Source organism: Agelaius tricolor, unplaced genomic scaffold, assembly GCF_023055355.1.
Source record: "Agelaius tricolor isolate 1412-34295 unplaced genomic scaffold, bAgeTri1.0.p SCAF_29, whole genome shotgun sequence".
Taxonomy (NCBI): domain Eukaryota; kingdom Metazoa; phylum Chordata; class Aves; order Passeriformes; family Icteridae; genus Agelaius; species Agelaius tricolor.
In genome coordinates this window covers 8,530,541-8,550,872 of record NW_027269289.1, presented here as the reverse complement: position 1 = coordinate 8,550,872, position 20,332 = coordinate 8,530,541, and the positions used below count along the sequence as shown (strand labels likewise).

The window sequence follows — 20,332 nt, the reverse complement described above, 5'->3', positions numbered from 1 at the left end:
GATTGCTTTGGTCTAATCACTGCGTCATGTTCTTCAGTACTGAGGGGACGAGCATTTCCTTACCAGACAGGTTTTCACACTTGGAGTGGACCCAGCGGTCACATTTCCCACACTGCATCATCTTGCTCTCGTAGTCATCATCATCGTAGCATTTGTCACAGAGAGGACAAAAGTTTCCTGCAAACAAAAACTTATAGAAGTCTGAACTGTTACGTGCACTTTCAGGCTCGACCACAACCAGCCTGCACTGCTGCCTGGACCATGCCAAGCTCAGGTGCCTTGCCAGCCCCCTGCCCACTCACAGTGGCTGATTCGAACCCAAGCAGCTGAGGAAGCTCCTGCTGTAAAGAATCACAACCATATGTACCTTTAGCAAAGAGTTTGGCACAATCATGACACAGGGAGAAGTCATGAGACCACTGTGCATCCCATCCTTTGCCCGGTGTTGTTGATCCACAGCTCTTGCAGCGAACACATTTGGTACATATCTGGAAAAAGAATTCATTTGGCAAGAATTACTTGCTTTTATCCAGCAGTTTCTGTGCTTTCCACACATTTCATAATTTTTATTATTTCATGAGTGCAGAGATGTTACCCAACAGAACAAGGAGTTTTAAATGCTGAAACTTTCACTGAAGAAAACTGAGCTCACTTCCTTCCATGGTAAGATGTTGATAATACAACAAGAAAAAAAACTAAACTAAATCACAGTATAGTTTTTTTGTCCTCCATATTTGCACTAAAGAAAATATCACCTTTCCCTCGCCTAAAACAGACGTAGTTGTGGCATTTCTTCTGATCTAAAATATACAGTCCTATTTTAACAGTTTTTAAACTCTGTACATTGTAGAAGGAAACACATACACAAAGTCTTAGCAAATACACTACAGGCACTTAGAACAAAAGCTTGAAAGACACAAATTAGCAAATTACTCCAAATTGTCTCTCAATACTGGTATCAACAGGTTTGTTACCAAACACTTCCATTTTAAAGACCTTCTTCCATGTTATGGGACTATGACCAAAAAACTTACTGTGATCTTATGACTTACTACAACTGAAAAAAGGGGTAATCTCTCTAACAATTCTGCTTTCTCAGAACATCTTATCAACCAGCCACCTCAGTATTTCCAAATGTACCTTCTGAGGCAATAGGCACCTTGCCTTGAAGAGATGAGGAACTGCATCAGAGCAAATCACCTGCAGAGCTCTGCTCCATGGCATTGCTGTCAGTCAACAAATGAATTATCCAAAAAATAAATCAAAATCCCTTACCCAAACTTTCTTTTTCTTGGTGGGTTTTGTTGGGTAGTTTGGGCCCAGGCACTCAGGGTGATAGCTGTTTCGGCACTTGTTACACTCCAGCAACTGCTACAGGAATAAGGGAAAAAATCATTGGTACAGACACCCTGCAAAGGGATGCAAAATTCTGGACTTTTAAATTTTTTACTGGACCCCCATTCAGGTCATGAGAAGGAAGCTGCAATGGAGCAACTCAAGAGGCCTCCTCCCCAGCGCACAGAGGCTCTGCTCCTGGCACATGCTTGCTGGCCAACCTCTGGACCAGAGGAGCCCTGGGAGCAGTGGGGGTGCTGCTGGGTCTCCCAGAGTTTGGGGGTACCTTGGTGGCCTGGTGCTGTCTCCCACAGACGTGGCAGAACTTGCAGCGACGGCAGCACCAGTTCTCCAGCTGATCCTCCTGGGGCCGCTCACTCTCCTCCAGGCAGAACTTGTGGAAGGGCTCACAGCAGACCTGGCAATATACAAACTGCAAGGGGGGAGAGGCAGGTTTTAGCAAAGCAGGAACTGCTCCAAGTTCCCAAACCAGCCCGCTTGTGCTCTGAACTATTTTGAATTCTGCTTTACAACTGACAGAACAAGATTTTAGGAGGGAAACTCTGTATTTCAGGTAATCTAAATAGCAACTGGACACCTCACAGCCACCAGGAGTCTGGTACCTGTTAACTAAGTGCTTTGAGCATTGATAAAGGCCTATAGGGCTCTTCAGGATCTCCCTCCCTCACTTCCTCCCTGTACTACAAGCCAGATACACCAGAAGACACACTTGGAGCATGAAGCAGGGACATGCAGAGCAAAGAGAGTCTCTCTCCCTCCGCTCAGCCCACTTCGCCATTACAAAGCTCTTCTAGTTTCTCTGTATCCTGTACAAGAGTGGTCATATCAGAAAAACAATCATCCTCAGAGCACAGACACTGCAGGCTCACAGGGGACGTGGGAATCGTTTGTCCCCTGGGGGCCCCTGACTAAGAAGGGGATGGCTCCATGGCCCACAGGGCCTTCATGGACCTCAAGTGCATTGATGTCCACATCCAGAACTTAACCCCCTCTTCCCCTGTCCACTCATCAGAACCCAGGCCCTCCCAGAGCAATAGCACCCAGGTCAGCTGGTCTGAAGATGCCGAGAAGGCACCTAGCTAAACCTGGAAATGCATTTAACACATCTCAATCCAGCTCTTTAGGCAGCATCAGAACCTTTCCAGTTATGTTTCTGTAACAGCTTACACCTCTTGGCAGGTATGGACACACCTGGAAAAGTCAAGGCTGTCTAAAACCTGTCAGCACCATTGGGGAGTCTTTTTTATTTCAAGTTAAAAGAGAGAAAAACTCTTGCTTTATATCAGATGTGAGTTCCCAAACTGATTTTAAATACCTTGCACTTTATTATCTTGGGACAATTTCTAGCAAGGACAGATTTACCGGTATTATTTTGATTTCTTCTGGATTAAGGTCATTATAATTTTTATTTATTTATTTTTGTAACAATACAGTGCTGTAATTAAGTCATCAACAGCAGAACACAATGCTTTACCTCCACATGTCCACTGCTGGCACAGAGAAAACACACCACCCTGGGAGTAATAGGTACCGAGGTGACGATGCCTAACCCACCCATCTCCCAAACATTCTCCACTTCACAGTCCTCCTGAAAGTACAAAAGGACACATCACCATGCAGAACAAGGCAACACAACATCACTACAAAACGCTCCCGCCACTGTTCAGTTCAGGGGCCTGTGATTAAGATGCCTCAAACTGATATAATTTCAATGTCTACCTCAGTCTACTTTACAGTGTATTCTGGGAGAGTCACACCTCGGCGCTGTTCATGCCGAGAGCACTCAGTGGCATGCTAGAGCCTTCCTTCTAGGGAAAGCAAACCTAAGGAACAGGACGAGGCTTTTCACAATTGCACAAGTATTACTAGAAGTGAAATTTCAGAAGAATTATACTTTATTAAAGCTCCATATTTGTATAAAACACTTATGAGATCCCACTATGATCTCCAGTATCAACACTTATAGATGAACTGAAAAATTATTAGGAAAATATTTTATTATTATTTCAACACTGTTCAAAAATGTACATGAATTATCATTTTAAAACCCCAGATATACCCCAAACGTTGTGAATTACAAGTTACTAACATTTTCCCCAAATCTTGTTGGCTCAAGTTGTGGTAAGGTTTTAAAGTTCCATCTTAATGGAATCATTCTTCATAAACCTCAAATTCTTGCTCATCCTCACACATTGACAGTTAAGGTTTTAAAGCTTTAAGTGTCTCTTCATCCAGTACTCTAATTATAAGAAAAAAAAGGCATAACAAGCTTTTAAAAATCAACCAAGTGACTTGTCATGAGGCTCCTATTTTGGCGGTTCCCTTCGAAAGGTACCAGACACACAAACTCAGCAGTTATTGCCAGCACTTTCAGGGGACTCTAGTTCCAGTGTCTGAAAGCCAGCGGACATTCAAATACTTAAAACATTTTGTCCTCTACCTTGAAATCCACTCGGATTCTGTGGACTCCATCTGTAGGTGGCTTTTGCTTGGAACTGCTGCCGTTAGTCAGAGTGCTGAGCAAGTTCAGTGTGCTGCTCTCTGGCTTGCTTAGAGGAGGGGGCTTTTCCTGGTCAAGCAAAGGAGCCTGCATTAATCCCAACTCTGGACGTTAGAACTCAATCAGCAGTTACATCCAATACCATAAATCATTTACAGACAAACCCCCAAACCAGCACAAAATTAGCAAGTATTACAAAGCTGCAGGGAAATGACCATTCTACAAACCATTCCCTAAGAGCATTCCATATGCAAGTTCACTCCTAATTCCATGTGCTTTACCATCACATTGTTCTTTTATCAAAGCATGGGTTGGTGTTTGGATGCAGTGGGGCAACTCTGGGTATAAACAGGCTCTACTCACTTCTCCTTCAGGTTTACTTAGGACAATTCTTTTTTTCCATGATTGAGCTATTTCTGAGACTAAAGTAGTTGCATTTTTTAGGGAAAAGCTAGCCTCCACCCTCCAACACACAAATCTTAGATACCAAAGTAACATCTAAACTGAATCTTAGGCATAGGCCATGGTTTTTGCTATCCACATACTGCCACAAGGGAAAGCCTAACATCTTTAAGAACCAAATAAAAAAAATCTGCAAATGCTTAAGCAAGATGGTTCTACTTTCCAGACAGAAGTTCCAGGTGCTTGAGATTTTACTGACTGTATAAAAAACAGTATTCACCTTTTCTTTTGGTTTCTGTTTCACAGGGAAAGTTGGACGGGGAGCAATTTTTTTCTGTTTGCTTTGTTCTGTGCCTAGGAAGGGGGGGAAAAATTATGAGTATTTCAAGTAACTAACAGCCACCTGTAGAGAAGAAAAGGGAAAAAAATCAGCTGGGTAATGTGCGATGAGTTTTAGACTAGAACTTTTCCACCCTCTTCTGTGGCTGCACCTCCCCAGCTATGAGCAGTTTCTTTGAGGCAAGACTAGAAGAAGAGTTTGCTCTGCACACAATCTGGAGCATTGTGAGTGCAAAGCCACAGAAATCCCAGAGCTGCCTGGCTGGTGACTGTTCACACTGCTCTGCACTACATACAATAGTGGACTATACTTTTGTATAAAAGATTACATCCTCCTGGTTTCACATTCAGAATGGGAAGTTGACAGACTTAACAATTCTGAAAATACACTTCAAGACTGCCACGACTATACAACTCAGGAGTCCCAACCAGGATAGCCATCTTTCTCCCTGCCCTAACATACACTGTGACTCAAGAAAAAGGAAGCCAGTTCTAAGCAAAATTTCCAAAATAATCTGCTGAGATTTCAACACACCATAAAGCATTCATCGGGTTTAAAATGCACCAGCTTTTAGCAGTATTGTTACTTAACATGACTCAAACGTATTGAGGATAAATAGTCCCATTTACCTATTTCTGGCTGGGGAGTCTGCTTTTTCTTGGGCTCAGAAGTGCTAGGTTTAGGTGCTTCTTTTTTCAAAGGTCCTGAGCTTGGTGGCTGAGGAGGAGGGAGCTGGACTGGCTGGGACATCTGCTTGCCAGTCTTTCTGGTACCAGACACAGGGACCTGTTTGGGCTCTGACACAGGAACGGAGGAATTCCCATCCTCATGCTTTTCCTCAACAGGCTTACGGGCAGGCTCACTGCTCTTCTTCCCAGAATTGTCTTCTCTTGGTACAACAGCCTGAGGAGTTTGTTTCTGTCCAGAGTCCAACTGGTTTTTTCCAGAATGGCTTTCTTTCTTCTCATTTGTCTTGGATTTCTTCTCTTTCTTTTTTGCAGCTAAGAAAAAGAAACACAGATAAAGCAACACAAAAAAACAGTGTGACTTCAAATGATTTTCTGCTCTCTTGAAACAAGGATACAGACACTTTGATTCAGAACTTTGTCATTCTGTCATGCCAAAGAAAAAACTGTACTCAAAAAATAAACTTGGTTTGTACTTCAATCTATGTTCTCTCGCACTTAGGGTCCCTATTCTGCAACAGCAATAAGCAACACCTTCCTGCAGTAACACAGATTCAGAGCAGAGAGCAGGCTTTGTGAGGAAGGAAAAGGAAGCAAAAGGAAGGAAACAAACCAGTCCAGCCAGCACCCGGCCAGTGCTGAAAGACACTGGCATGTGCAATGTCTGTCAGTACTCACATCTCTCCTGCCCCTTGCACCTGCCACCAACAGTGCAGGCAGGCTGGCTCCCAGCAGAATAATGTTTATAAGCTCAGTGTAGCTAAAACAGCACAGAGAGCAAAACCTCTGAAAAGAACAACTTCTGTCTTGTCCTATACTCAAGGCAAGTCTTTTAGCCTACCTTTAGCTTGCTTCTGGAGATAAGCTTTTGAAGGCATCCACTGTAGATTCTGACATTTCCTCATTCTAAAAAGAAACAACATGTCATGAAATCAGAACAAAGATACAGACATCAAGAGGGCAGTCTGTAAATACTCAACATCAAAAACTGAAAAGAACATTATCAATACATACACTACTTTTGTTCAGACAAAACCAAGTACTCTTAGCATGGGACTGGGTTAGGGGACCAAAATTTTTGCTAACTTTATTTAATTTTATTCTCTATTTGTCTTATTCTTGGCATAAAATGTCTTCTGTAGACTGGGCCAGGCTTTGTTTCTGCCTCCATTCCTGTAGCAGGGCCCATGGCTCTGAAACCCAGCCCAAAGCCTGGGCAAAACTACTGAGAGCAAGACTCCTTCCAGTCTGCAGAGTGTTCTCACACAGCAATTCTCACAGCAAAGCTTATAAATAGCTTTTATACCACAACAATCTACTGGTGCCACTTTAGCTGCTGCCTTTTCAGACAGTTTATCTAGTCTGGTAAAATCAATTTAATACCGCAATTAAAAAAGAAAAAGGTTCAGTCTAAGTGATATGTATAAAAAAGGACAGAAGAAATCATGGAGGAGTGGTATTTCTTAATGATATCCAGACACACCTGTGATCCATGGTTAGGATCCAGAGACCCTAACCCTAACCCTTTGATATACAAAGTGTACATAAGCTAAATAAAAATCAGCTTGAAAACACAAGCTCTTCATGAATGCAGTCTAGGAGAATAAGTGATAAGTATTTATGTGCATATTGCCTTCCTTGCAAAATCCTGTGCTGCCTAACAAAAGCCACAGATCTTACACCGAGCAATCCTCAATACTCTGCCACTCCCATCAAACTGAGGAGAATAAACTAGAATTGAACTCCAGAGAAAGAGCTCATAACTACTGCACCTTGAATTGTGGTCTTGACTCTCAAACTGTTTACAGTCCCTTCCTTTGATCAAGCTTCAGACCAGGTCAAGCTCAGTCCAAGCCCATGACACAGTGCAAATCTGCTGCTCCTGGCCCAGACCGTGGGTACACTTATCCCACCCACTCAGAGCAGGGATTAGCTCAACAGCTTCTCAGACACACTTACTTGCAGCACTGCTTCTTTATATTGCGCCCACCAAACTTGGGTTTGTCTAGACAGTTAGTGCAGACCCCACAGTCCTCTGGAACCTGGCAGCCTGAACACTGCCCACAGCGCCTGGAGCGCCGGCCCTTCTTCACCGGAGGCTCTTGCTGGGCCTTGTTTCTGGTGACCGGCTTAATGGGCTTGATGGGTGGAGCAACAGGTTCAGCCTCTTCTGAGCCAGCTATCGATGATTTATCTACCAAAAGAACATTTCTAATGTGAATTTTCTGATGTCAAAGAATAATTCAGGAGTGTCTAATTTAGCCCATGAAGCCTAAGTTCATCTGCAGAGCCACATGAGATTGTGTGCATACACATGTATATGCACACACGCCCCTTGGCAGAACACAGGTTTGGTGCAAAACGCACACATTTAACACAATTCCCGATAGCTTAAAGGATTAACCCTGTTTGAGTGGCACTGTAATAGAGAGCCCAGAGCTCTTTAACGTACTTTCCCTTGTTAATCACTTGAAGTCCTCATTTAAAGCAGTCACCAGAAGCTGACTTTGTATGGGCCCGCAGATGAAAACCAGAAATCCTAACTCACCATCATTCCCCATGGAAGACAGTATCTTCTCCCGCTCTTCCCATGGTAAGGCACTCAGAGTGGGCATGTCATCAGGAAACACCGCTCGCTTGCGGCCCAGCGCGACAGCTGCTCTCCTGCAAACGTGTTTGATTCGTGGTCCTCGGACTGACGTTTCTGATGAATCACTCTCTTGCCCCTAGATTTCAGAACACGAGAGCAGACAGTATTCCTAAGAAAGTTACCAAAATGAGACTGAGAAACATGCCATAGAGACTTCTAAGCAAATTATATCTTAGCCTGCAGATTGTAAAAATCAGGATAAAAACAGACTTGGCCTTCTAAGCCTCAGTTATCCAAGAAAGGATAAATGCAAGAGAACAAGAGTTTTGACTCAACTGGAATTACAAGGTAAGTCTCCATCCACTACTGCTCATGAAGCCACATTATCAAGGCACTGACATTAAAAAAATCAGAGTCCACTGGAATTGGAGCAGCATTTGGTGCTGATTGATCCAACAGAAGCCAATAGCAGATGAGGCTGTTTGAGAGCTTTGCAGCTGCTGATGTTTCAGATAAGGGGTTTGGGTTTACTGAGATACTAAACAAATTGAGCATTTTAGTGCAATTTTCCATGTTTTGGTAAGATTCTGGAATATATCCCACTGAAATACCTATCCCCAAATAAGCAACTGTGAGAATCTGGGCTTCTGCTACACCAGGCCAGTCACACAGATGCATGGGCATCTTCATTTCAGAAACAAACAGCTGGAGGCTTCTCTATTTGAAATACGTACTAGCGATTTTCAACACTAGTGCTGTTACAAAAAGTAAAAGTTTAAATAAAAAGTATTCCCTGAAAATATATCTCACCACCCTTTCTGGCAGGTAAAGAGGACTGCAGAAAAGGGTGGTTTTGGGGTGGGGAAGAGGGAAAAGAGCAAAGTGGTAGGAAGCGGTTCCCCAAATCAGATGAAAAGTTCCAATGGATCTTCCTCCCTCCTACAAGTGAGAGATCACTGCATAAAGCCAAAAACCAGAAAGATCAAGAAACAACTTTCCTTCAGAAGCCAACTTTATACTTGAGGAGGGCCCCCAAGAAACCCTGAGACCAAGACAGACACTGCATTTTGCTGGAACTGCACTTTTCAGAGTGAGTACTGCTCTAGATGATGGCTTTACTTATATTTGTTCAGAGAAACCCAGTAAGCAGCTATGCTGTACTGGTCTCCAAAATGCATGCAGCTCCCCTCTGAGCTGACTACGCAGCAGCTCCCTCTTCCCCTCAGCTTCTGCCCAGGGCTTCTTGGCTTTGGGTCGTTTGCCATCTGTTGCACTAACAGCTGCTTAGCTTGGCACATTAATTCTTCACGCTCAGTATACAAAAGCTATTCGTGACTTTCAGGACAAGTTCAAAGTAAGATGCACTCTAGCAAAAAATCCAACTTGGAAAAAGGAGTACCTGTGCTTTTGGCTGATCTGCTTGTTTGAGGGACTTGCTCTTCTCAATCTTGTACAGCTGGGCTTTTGCCTTTTTCAGAAGACTAGCTACCCTCTTGTCAGTCATTGGCAGTTTGTCTGCTTGAGCCAACATAGAACTGATGGAGGAAGCAGAATGTTTAACAGTGCTTGATGAAGGAGCAGAAAGACGGAGAGCTTTTTCCTTCTCCAAAGATGGCACAGTGGGGCTGAGATCCAGGTCTGATTTGTCCAGCCCCCCTCTACCTTTCTTGGATGTTTTGGTTTTGACAGCTGTTGTATCTACCAGAGCAGCAGTGGAAACCTCTCCCGTGGGATCTGCTGCTGTAGACTTCTTCCGCCCGGCAGTTTTTTTGGCAGATGATGATGCTGCAGCGTCTTCGCTGGCTTTTTCTTTGGGCATTTTACCTACAGGAAACAAAGCAGTGCTGTTCTGTACTTCTGACCCTTTTCTCCTTTTCTCTTTCTTTGACTCCCGTTTGTTCTCCTTTTCTCTCTCTCTGTCTTTCTCTCTGCTTTTGTCCTTCTCCAGGGCTTTGTCAGCATCTTTATCTTTGGAGAGCTCTTCTGCTGCCCTGTCCTTGTTTTTACCTCTCTCTGTCTGGGGACTTGACGTGAACCAGGGGAAGAGAGGAGTAGGGCTACCAGATGAGAAAGGATCTGCTGGAGCATTCATCTGCTTCCTTGGTCTCTGGCTTCTTTCTGCTGATTCCCCAGACTGTGATAGGGAATGGGAGGGAAAAGTAAAAGTTGAATTTAAGGCACTAGTGGCAAGAGAACTAACTGAAATACTAGTTAAAGAGGAAGAGACAGAAGACTGTGGAGTGAGAGTTGTCAGGTCAGAGGTACTAAGCCTTCCGCTCCTCGTCCTCATGGAGTGTGAAGGAGATCTGGGTTCAGATCGGATGGGGCTGAACGCTTTCCTCTTGCGCCGCCGAGAGGACGTGCCTGTGGCAGAGGTGCCTGTGGTGGCGCGGCCAACTGACGAGGGCAAGGTCACAGACTCGAAGATGCGAGAGTGGGCCTCACTTGGTGTGAATCGAGGTGCTCGCAGCAGAGGACTTCTCTTGTGCATATCAAACCTGGCTCCAGAGTGAAGTGAAAAGAGCCGCGTGGGAGCTGTCGCACCTGGTGTTGAGAAGCTAGAGGCAAAGCCAACGTCCTCCGGTGTTAGCGGCGGGGGTCTGAAGTTATCAAATATCGGTTTGCGAATAAGACCCTCTTTGGCATATTTTGCTGATGAGAAGTACTGTGGCTCTGACCTGGAATGTTTCAGGGAGGTCCACCTAAATGTTGGCTCTCGCAGAATTGACTTTCGTTTCTCTTGCATCGGTGCAGCAGAAGCAGGAAGAAAGGGTGAGGCTAACGGTATGGTTGGAGGCATAAGCCAAGGGGTATGGTCTGAGATGCTTGAAGCAGGCTGCAGTGGTGGGGGGGGAGTGAGCAAAGGGGGAGGAGGAGAGGAGGAGGACTGCTGCTGTGGCATGCTTGGTAAGGCTGACAGCTTTTTTGCAGTCCTCTGGCCAAAACTTCTTTCTGTTATCGAAAACCTTCTATTTCTCCTATCACCATTATCATTTTCAGGGGACTGAGAAACAGGCAGGGGAGTGTGAACTTCTGGAGTATTGCTTCGCTCCTCAGAAAGCATCTGAATCTCCTCAGAAGCCTGGGAGTCTGTAGATGTATCCACGCTGGGGCTGCTGGACCGTGAGGAATCTGAAGACATCTGAGATGAATGTTGAGAAGCGGCGCTGGACTTTTCACTGGAGCCACAAGATGTAGTGCTGAACCTGCTGTTTGGTGTGGATTCTAGTCTGGATATTTTAATAGGAGGATCGTAGTCTTCATCCTCAATAAACCGTTTGGGTGTTTTGATAATCCGTGATGAGATTGCACTCACGACCGGCATGATGAACTGTCGAATATTTTTGAGCTGTGTTCTCCCCATCCTGCCCTGCAGTTTGGCTGCTTCTTTCTCAATCTTTTTTTGTGCTCCCTTTTTAGCCCTCTGCAAGAGTTGCTTAGCAATCGCAGCATCCGTCCTTTTGGTGGAAGGTATAATCCTGACAGGCTTAATCCTGCGTGGACTCTGTCTGACAGCAGCCTTCTCCTCCTTTGTGAGAGGCGGTGTGCCATCCTTTTCTTTGCGAATCCTCTGGGGCTTCTCCAGCTGTGAGTTTATGACCAAAGTTGAGGAAGTCTTTAAACGTTCAGAGGACGGTGGCCTGCCTCTTCTGCGCACGATCTGAACGCTCTTCCTCCCAATCTGAAGTTTTGCCCCAGGCTTAAATTTAGATTTCAGTGGGGAAAGCTTACTAGTTCTTAATTTCTTGATTTTAGTTGCTTGCTGAAATGTAGTGGATGGTGATCTTTTGATTTTTTTCAGACTCTCTTTTTCTTCTTTGCTGCCCTTCTGAATGTCCGATGTGTCCTTCTCCTGTGACAATTTGAACTTCACACTTGTAAGTGCTGGAGGTCTTCCTCGTCTTTTTTCCCCACTCTTCGACTCCTTCTTCTTTACTTTCTCCATGGATGTGGTTTCAGACTTGCTTGAAGGGGAACACACTGATGAAGAGTCTGACAGTACAGCTGAACTTCGGTCAGAACTGCTCCGGGGCCTCCCGCGAGGTTTCCGTGGACTAGATTTAACTGAGAGGGAAACAGAGAATGCAGGGAACATATTAAATTTCTCCAAGTGTGGGATGAGCATTACCCAGGTCAAACAAGTATTTACTCAGTATCATTCATGCTGCCCATACGTTGCCAAAACATTTCAGAAAATCAACAAATAAAAATAGTTTTGGCACTACATGTATAGAATACCTTCCCAACATAAAATACCACACAGATAACTTGTTTAAAAATGCAAGCTAGTCTTTTCCCAACAATTACATATTGCACAAGCCCAGCACCAACTTCATGCTGGGAGGGAGCAATAATTCTCAAGGGCACATGGTACCTTTTAAACACATGAATTTTTTTTTTTTTTTAAAGCAGCTCACAGCCAGTTGAAAGAAAAAAAAATTCTTCCTTTCGAGTGCCATCCATCTGCACTGCTAAGGGAGAGGTCGAGAGAGCAAAAACAACCTACACAAGGCTGATACAAGACAATTTACTAAAAACTGGTTTTAGCTTTGAGACATAGTTAATACTCAGCACTGACTTGGAGCCATCAAGCACAAGACTTGATTACCCACCTTGACCAATGCATTTCACTGCACTCTCACCAAGTCCAGATATTTCAGTTCTGGATCTTCCCTTGCACTAGCAAGGCACTCCACCACAGTTTGCTGTTGAAGCCAAGCTGAGCAGATGATTATGGTGGAAGAGCAGAGCGCTCTGGTGAGAGCATTTATTGACAACACAGGCAGAAAGGAGTCTACTGAAAGATACTAAAATAGTCAAACCAGTTCAGACACTTACTTTTTAAATAGCTGCCTCTCCAGAACACTGACATGAGGTTTCAAATACTGGTTTCATCAGTATAACTCTTTTACTCAAACTTTCCCTGCTCCTTTACAGATCAGACATAGAGAATCCAAAACTAACTGCATTGAATCTAAAGACTGGTGTGACATTTATGCTGGATGAGATTTGATGGAACAAACAGGAGAGGCACAGCAAAATCATCACAAAAGAAAACAGAAAGTCAACACCCAATCCTGCAACTTGAACTTACCTGTGGGGGACCTGGTGGGACTTCGTACTTTGACTTCTTCATCTGAACCAAAACCTAAAAACTGTTCATCCTGCAATGAGAGAGCAGATGGAAGTTTGAGGACATGGATATTAATGTTGAAATGAACTCCACTGTGAATGAAGCACAAGAGGATTCTCCTTACCCAAAAAAGATACTGGCATTTCCTCTTTTAACAAAGAATTGCTAAAAAATAAATACAACTTGCAGCAGAGATGACAAGAAATCCAGAAAAAGCAATGATAAAGTAACATAAAATAAGTTAAATTATGCCAGAAGACACTGCTTCTGCCTGAGACACCTTGCATCACAGAGCACCCCTGAAGGCCATTCCCAGAAAGGGAGAAACTAAACTTCAGTCCTGCAGCACTGCCAGCAGAGCAGGAGCAGTGGGAGTGCCCAGCACTGCTCCCACGCTGCGGATCAGCAACACGCCTGCCTCCGCTCCAGAGCACGTGGGCACAGCAGGATGTAAACATCGCTGGGTGCTGCAGCACCGCCGGCCTGGGCGTGGGCAGGGAAGGGGTCCCCAGCCCTGACAGAGGGAGAAGCTGTCAGCAGAGACAGATGTGGCCTGAAACCCAGAGAAGGCATGAGAAATAACAAATACCTAAGAACAGTCAGGTTTAGAAACACTGAGGGATCAGCTGCTCACCCTGTGCGATTTCCTGACTTGCACTGGCCTCCAAGTTCCTGTGGCTGCTACAGATCTTTTCTTCATTTTGTTATTTGGGTCCTAAAGTCATCATTATTATTGTACCTCTGGCTACTAAATCAGTATTTGCCATATATTTGACAATCTCCTGTCAATCCATGATTACAATTTGCATTATTTTCAAACTGAGCTCTGTTATCTTACTTTGCCAATGTAAGATAAAGTAATGTTTCCAACATTAATACTGGCTAAATAAAATGTAATGTTTCTAACATTAATACTGGCTTTGGTCCAATAGCCTGGAAATGATAATTTTTTCCATTTCTTACCAACCAGTCACCAGAAGCATCTACAGCAAAAAGGCTCCTTCCACAAAACAATCACTTCCGCTTCATTTACAACCACAATATGTTACTTGTGCTTGTGTGTTCAGTGGCATTCCTGAGTGTATTGGTCACCTCAGAATGGTCCCTATCACTACCTGAGAAAGCAACCCTGTGACCTGTCAGAGATGATGAAAAAAGCCACTAAGTATCACTCAGCATTTGCCAGGCTAAACCGTTCAGTTGGCCATCACACGCCAAAATGCAGCTTTGAGGCAAACTAGGCAGGAACAGCCTCCCTCCAGTTTTTCAGAAATGTCATGACAGATGGAGAGTGATTAAAAACCATGAAGATTTTGAACATGGCCTCATTTACCTGAAAAAGAATAATGTAATGCAAAAAAGGCCACTCAGGATTATAAATTAAAGGATGAGGGAAGGCTTGCCTCGTGCCAGACATGAAGACTAACCAAGCAGGCATGGGATGATCTCTCTGTGGGTAGCACATACATTTCCCATTCAAACATTACACTATCCCAACTGGGTTCAACTTCAGAGTTGTGCACAGATAAAGAATGGCTTTTCCTGAAGTAACCCAGCTAGTGAAGAACAGAGAAGTTGCAAGCAAATGTCTGTCACAATGCTCTTGAGCAATATTACTTTTCAAAGAATTTCCAGTTAAAGATCTCACAGGAAAATCCACCTTCAAAGGAGAAACTATCCTGCAGGCACTAACTGATGTTCTGATCTCTGTCTGAGGAATAACAGTGTAAACCATACCACTATGGATCTGTGAAGTTGCATGGGGCTCTAGACCAGCAATGCAGCTGCTCCAATCATCACCTGAAAAAGTTCATTTTACAATAGAGTCACCTGACGAATGCTGTCCTTCCCATTCCCCATCCTGGGTTTGGCCCAAGTTAGACAGCACCTCACTTTCTTGGAAAGGGATAAGCTATTTTTAGAAGCTCATTCAGATGCCTGCTTAGTGACTGCAGCACAACATCTACCAGACTCCTCTGCTTTCAGCAGAGTAAACACCCTTGGAGGCTGGCAGGTAGTAACCCTGAGACAAACAGCGGGTGTTGGAGCAGAGCAGAGTCTACTGGGAGTTCAGGGAGATGCTTCCCAAGCCACTACTTGTTGTGCAACTTCAATAATAAACAGCTGAGCACTTGGAGGGATCGTTATGCACCAAGTCACATGAGGGGACATTTGTCCTTCCATTGTTTCATTCAGCTAAAGCTTTGACCAGGAGTGTTGCATGGACTTTGCTGGGGCTTCACCTGGGAGCAGCACTGACCTACAGAGAACGTCTTGAGATCCCACAGCTGCTCTTGGCCTGGTCACCTCCACATGACAACCCCCAAACTGCACTGCTGCAGGCATCACCCATGGCAACACAATGGTGATTAGGGCTGCAGCTTCCAGAGTCCAGTTTTTTTGAATTAGAAAGAATATATTGCTCTTTATGGGGCTGAGGCTCAGGGTGGGTCTATCTCAAGTGGGTTACTGAGAATACAGATCTGTTTTGCCAGAGTCCTGGTTCCAACCTGGATGAGAAATTCTGATTTATGCTTTCCAATCTGAATACAGAGGAATGCTTATTATAACACCTGAAACACTCTCATTCTGGTCACAACAAGCTCTCAATAATACCACTTCCAAGGAAGAGAGTTGGTCAAACCACTACCTACAAAGATCAAGCTTTCAGATGGTGAGAGAAAAGCTCCACAATTGCAATATGGATGCATTAAAAAAATATTTTGTGGTGGTAAACTCATCTTTCTTTCCTAAACATATATTCCTAAAGTCAAACTGTGCTCTGTAGCTCAGCTTGGGGGGAACAGCTAACCCTGCTCTGGGAATTTTGTGGCATCCCTGAGAAGTGATGAACCACTAACTTGAGGAGTTACCTGTTTCCTGCAACATGGTGCTGTGAAACCTGCAGTTCAGCACTCAGGTGCCAATACAGAAGTGCGTGGTCAAGCACTGTTGCCAGTCTGTCCCAGGAGCTTTCCAGCTGAAGGAAGCACAATGTCCAAAAGCCCCTGGAACAAACTCACCAGTGCACAGCTGCTGTTCTGAAATTGCCTTACCTGCCCACTGCTGGTGCCAGTGGGACGAGCCACATCACCAAATTTGGGAAATTTGAAAAGTTTCCCAAATTCCTAACAAACTTCCCAAAACTGCTCCTCTGAGGGTTTGGAGCACTGAACAAAGCTGACCAAACCACAGAAACAGAAACATTTATTTTCACGCATCTGACAAAGCAGCACCCGAATGTTCAGGAAGGGAAAGTGCACGAAGGAGCCTCCATCTCTTGGGCCATGACCTGCATCATCCTCACTCACCATGTGTCTCTTGTCAGACATCAATACCTACAGCAGTCCCCTCCCCGTGCATGTGCAGTGACCACCTCACCCGTGGCAGGAACGGCTCGACACCTCCAAATCACACATTAAACACTTGAGCAGTCTGGAGAGACCATTCAACCTAACACTACCTGAGGAAATTTTGAGGCAAACAGAAGAAATTATCTGTACTTCCAGCTCAGGCATGACCCTGGCAGCAGTATGGAAGCTAATCCTTACCCCCAGAACATGGATCTGGTACCATTTCCAAACATTCCAGGCATCGGCAAACGTCCACAACTCCAACAGTCACCTCACAAAACATTATGCCCCAGGTATAATCATGGAAGTGCTACCAGGGACACCACCATCACCACCACATCCAACTGCCAAACTTCTGCAACTTTCAGCCAATACAGATTTATGGAGGTAACTGTCAGCATGCATCCAGTGCATTCTCAACTTTTAGATCCCAAAGCTTCAATCCCCGTCATAGATGGGCAGGAAGCTCTAAACTGACAGGCAGAGCAGATATTTAACAACTACTTTTATGCTTCTTTTATACCAAATATTGACATAATGAACCAAGAAAATGCAATCATATTTTTCTTGTTCCTACAGTGCCACTCACACCAAGCTGAAAGGTTAGTACACAGTACAAATGCTACTGTTCAACCAGTTACAGCTTCACCGTGCAAAAAGTCCCCCAGCAATTCTTCTGGTGTTAAAATTAAGTATCAGAATGTGGCTCCTTTAATGTGAGATGGTTTCGAGATAACTCAGTGCAAGACTGAGCTGCAGCAGAAGACAGGCTTTGTACAAAGTGACCTGAATCTGAGGAGAATGCCCTGACACCCCAGAATTCAGGTATTTTTTAAATGAGAAACGCAGTTTGCTATGTACTACGAAACTGTCAAGGAGACAAGGAAAAGACTAAGTCAAATACTTATTCTGGACAACATTATTCCTGCATCTAACTTGGTGGTAATACCCAATTTCAACAGGTATCTACACAAGTGCAGACAAGAACGAGGTAGAAAAAAAATAAGCACGTGGAGCAGAAGTTGTAAATAAAAAGGTAACACAACTTCTTCCTCTGATTGCCACTGGCTCCTCAAAACAAGTGCTCAGGGTTTACTCCTGATGAGGAATAACGGCAACTCAGTTGAATACTGTACCTGGCTTGGCTCAGGAAGGACCCTCACTCAACCTTGTGGAAAAGGACAGCAAGAGCACCAGGCAGTGACTGAGAGGCCATGGTGAGCCCTAATATGGAGGGGTCTTCTGGAAGCCCCCTTCTAGAAGAGCACCTCCCCCAGAGCAGCCACCCCACGGGTACCAGAAACTGCACTGCTCCTGCACGGCACACACTGCCCTCTCCTCTGGAGAGACCACAGGCAGCATCCATGTGCTGGCTGCTTACATGTGCCAGAGCCCTTGTCACGCCCTCACCCCCTCCACAGAGAATTTGTACTGCAGGACAGAAAAAGGCAGCCTCTGAGGACTGTAATCTTCACTAGGACTAAGACAAGTGCACAAGTCACCAGCCAGGAGAACTATGTCCTTTGAGGCAAAAATGTTGTGTTTCTTGAGCATCACCAAAGGAAAGGAACCAAGCGGGTGAGTTAACTCAACCTGAATGTTTGTGAGGATCTCCTCTGAGTATGCCCAAGAGTACCAGCAAGCTGTAAATCCAGAGAGAGGGGAAACACCTGGGGTCTGCCCCTGCCTGGCTCATGAGTGGACAGACAAAACTGCGCTACAAACGTCAAGCCACAAATCAGTGTTTATCACTACTTTCTACTGTATGCAATGCTATTAGAGAAAAGCTATTAGCAGCTAAGTAGAAAAGCCATGTAATAAGTAGAATTCTTAAAATCGAGGAGACCCTGCGTTAATCAGCTGCCACACCTACAATGCATTCAAGCTATTTTACTTTAAAGCAAAAATACCCTAAAGGCTAAACTCAAAAAGATGTCTCAAAGATGTTTTAGGGCTTTTTTGAGATGCAAAAATATACTTGAAGACAACTGGAATTAAACAAACCACAGCCCAATGTCATCTTAGAAAAAAAAAATAAAGAAAAGGAAAAGAAACAAAGCAACTTGCCTCCCCCAACATGAAAAACCTCCTGGGTTATTAACTCTGTTGTCAGCTTGGTTAGCCAGATCTCAAGTCATTTCTCTCCCTGAACTAGCACTGGTGAGATATTAACTGCTTCCCAGGGCACTCCATGAATTCCATCAAGCCACGTCTACTGCAAACAACAAAGAAGAGAAGTATCCCAAAGTGCAGCCCCTGAGATGATGGTGTTAATGAGAGCAGTGCAACTCACACCCCAAAGTCTGCACAGGTGAGGGCAGGAGCGTCCCCACGCTCAGCTCTGCTCCTGCAAACACAACCCAGCTGCTCCAGCATCGCAGCCCGCGGGAACTGCCACTCTACAGGCAAGGAACTCCTCCAGCTCAGCCATGAGCCAAGAGCTCCACTTTATGGCACCCAACAGAAAATGCCAAAACCAGGCCAGAAAGACACAAGAAAACTGTATTTTCATGTATGTTTTAATGAACTCTGCTACGGCCAGTCATGGGAAAGGAAACCAACTGGTCTTTATACAGACAAAATACAAAGATACATTCACCTACCCTACAGCTGACAACCTGCCTGGAGAAGAGGAGACAGAGCTGGCCGTTCAAAAATCTGTAATAAATCCCTCCTGGTACAAAAGACCTGGGGAATTCTCTTGCCGGCGCAAGGATGCCGCTAAGGAGTGATGCAAAACAACTGGGGGAAAGCAACGCTGCAGCTCGTAGTAACACACCCCCATCATGTCTTCCCTGTTCTGTCAATAGGTGGGTTGTTGTCGCACGCCCACTCCGGCTGCCTTAGAAAGGCTTAAAAAAAAATGAAGGGAGGAAGAACAGCAACTCAAAAAAAAAGAAAAAAAAAAAAAAAAGAAGAAAAAAAGGAGCACCAGCTCTCCTAGTACCGGGGAACGGCCTCTCGCAACGGGCCCGCCGCCCCAAGCTCCGCCCGGGGCATCCTCAGCGGCGAAAGGGAGGAAGAGGAGGACGACGAGGAGGAGGAGGAGGAGAAGAAGAAGGGGGAGGGCTGGTGCGCGACACCCACCGCCGGGCCCGCAGGAGGGGCCGGCAGCCCAGCCCCCTCGAGCCCCCGCGCCCGGGGAAGGACGCGTCACCCCGCCGAGCATCCTCGGCACCGGGCGCACCGGGAGGCCCCCGGCTCATCCATCCTACCTCGCTCCCGGCAGCGGGCTGCGCGCACCGCATCCCGCCCCGCCGCGGGCGCGGGAGCGGCGGGAACCGGATAATGGAGGCGGCGGCAGGGAGGACGCACCGGCGGCAAGTCGCGTGCGCGGGGAGGGACCGCGAGGGCGGCCGGACACGGACCGGCACCGGGTCCCGCCCGCCGGGTCCCGCCACCCCCCCCCACGGCCCCCCCCGCCGGGCGCGCCCTTTGTGCGGGGCGCGGGAGGTGTGTCCGGCGACGGGCGGGCTGTGCGGCCAGGGCTGGGTGGGTGCGCCCGGGTGTGTTCGGGCCGCCGCCGCCGGGGCGTCGAGGATGCTGCGCCCGGGACCCGCCCGCCCGCCGCGCCCCCCCGCCCCCGCCCCGCCGCCCCTCTCACCTCTCCGCTGCCCGCCTCGGTGCCGCAGGCCGCTCGGAACCGCCGCAGGTTGATGCCGATGGTGGCCGAGACCTGGAGCGCCGCGTCGAAGCCGGGACCGGCCGCGGCCGCGGGGCCGCCGGGGCCCGGCGCTGCCCCGCCTCCGCCGCTTCCCGCCGCCCCGCCGGAGCACGGGCCGCCGCGCTCGCCCTCGCCCGCCGTCGCCGGCGCCGCCGCAGGTTCGGCGGGCCGCAGGCTATGCACGGCCGGCACCCGTAGGCGGGACCCCCCCGGGCCCCGGCGGCCCCAGCCGCCGCTGCCGGGCCGGGCGGGGAAGCGCCACCGACCGCTGTGCGCCATCTTTACTGAGAGGCGACGAGCCAGAGAG

The 20,332-nt window shown here is 46.4% G+C and overlaps 1 protein-coding gene across 4 annotated transcripts in view; it reads right to left on the bottom strand.

Moving 5' to 3' along the window:
• The window catches only part of KMT2A (lysine methyltransferase 2A), a 40,117-nt gene extending 19,787 nt beyond the window's left edge, over positions 1–20,330 (bottom strand). For 2 of the 4 annotated variants that reach the window (XM_071449634.1, XM_071449635.1), the window contains exons 1-14: positions 19,966–20,329; positions 12,970–13,039; positions 9,274–11,939; positions 7,833–8,010; positions 7,244–7,478; positions 6,126–6,190; positions 5,228–5,599; positions 4,539–4,612; positions 3,797–3,925; positions 2,831–2,944; positions 1,622–1,768; positions 1,276–1,371; positions 368–488; positions 64–177 (exon numbers count right to left, since the gene is read on the bottom strand). In XM_071449634.1, coding sequence (XP_071305735.1) covers positions 64–177; positions 368–488; positions 1,276–1,371; positions 1,622–1,768; positions 2,831–2,944; positions 3,797–3,925; positions 4,539–4,612; positions 5,228–5,599; positions 6,126–6,190; positions 7,244–7,478; positions 7,833–8,010; positions 9,274–11,939; positions 12,970–13,039; positions 19,966–20,304 — 4,720 coding nt within the window. In that variant the 5' untranslated portion in view covers positions 20,305–20,329. Of the gene's footprint in view, positions 1–63; positions 178–367; positions 489–1,275; positions 1,372–1,621; positions 1,769–2,830; positions 2,945–3,796; positions 3,926–4,538; positions 4,613–5,227; positions 5,600–6,125; positions 6,191–7,243; positions 7,479–7,832; positions 8,011–9,273; positions 11,940–12,487; positions 12,579–12,969; positions 13,040–19,965 lie in introns of those variants that run through there. The other 2 variants (XM_071449636.1, XM_071449637.1) reach the window with 2 other exon arrangements.
• Positions 20,331–20,332: the final 2 nt, after the last annotated feature.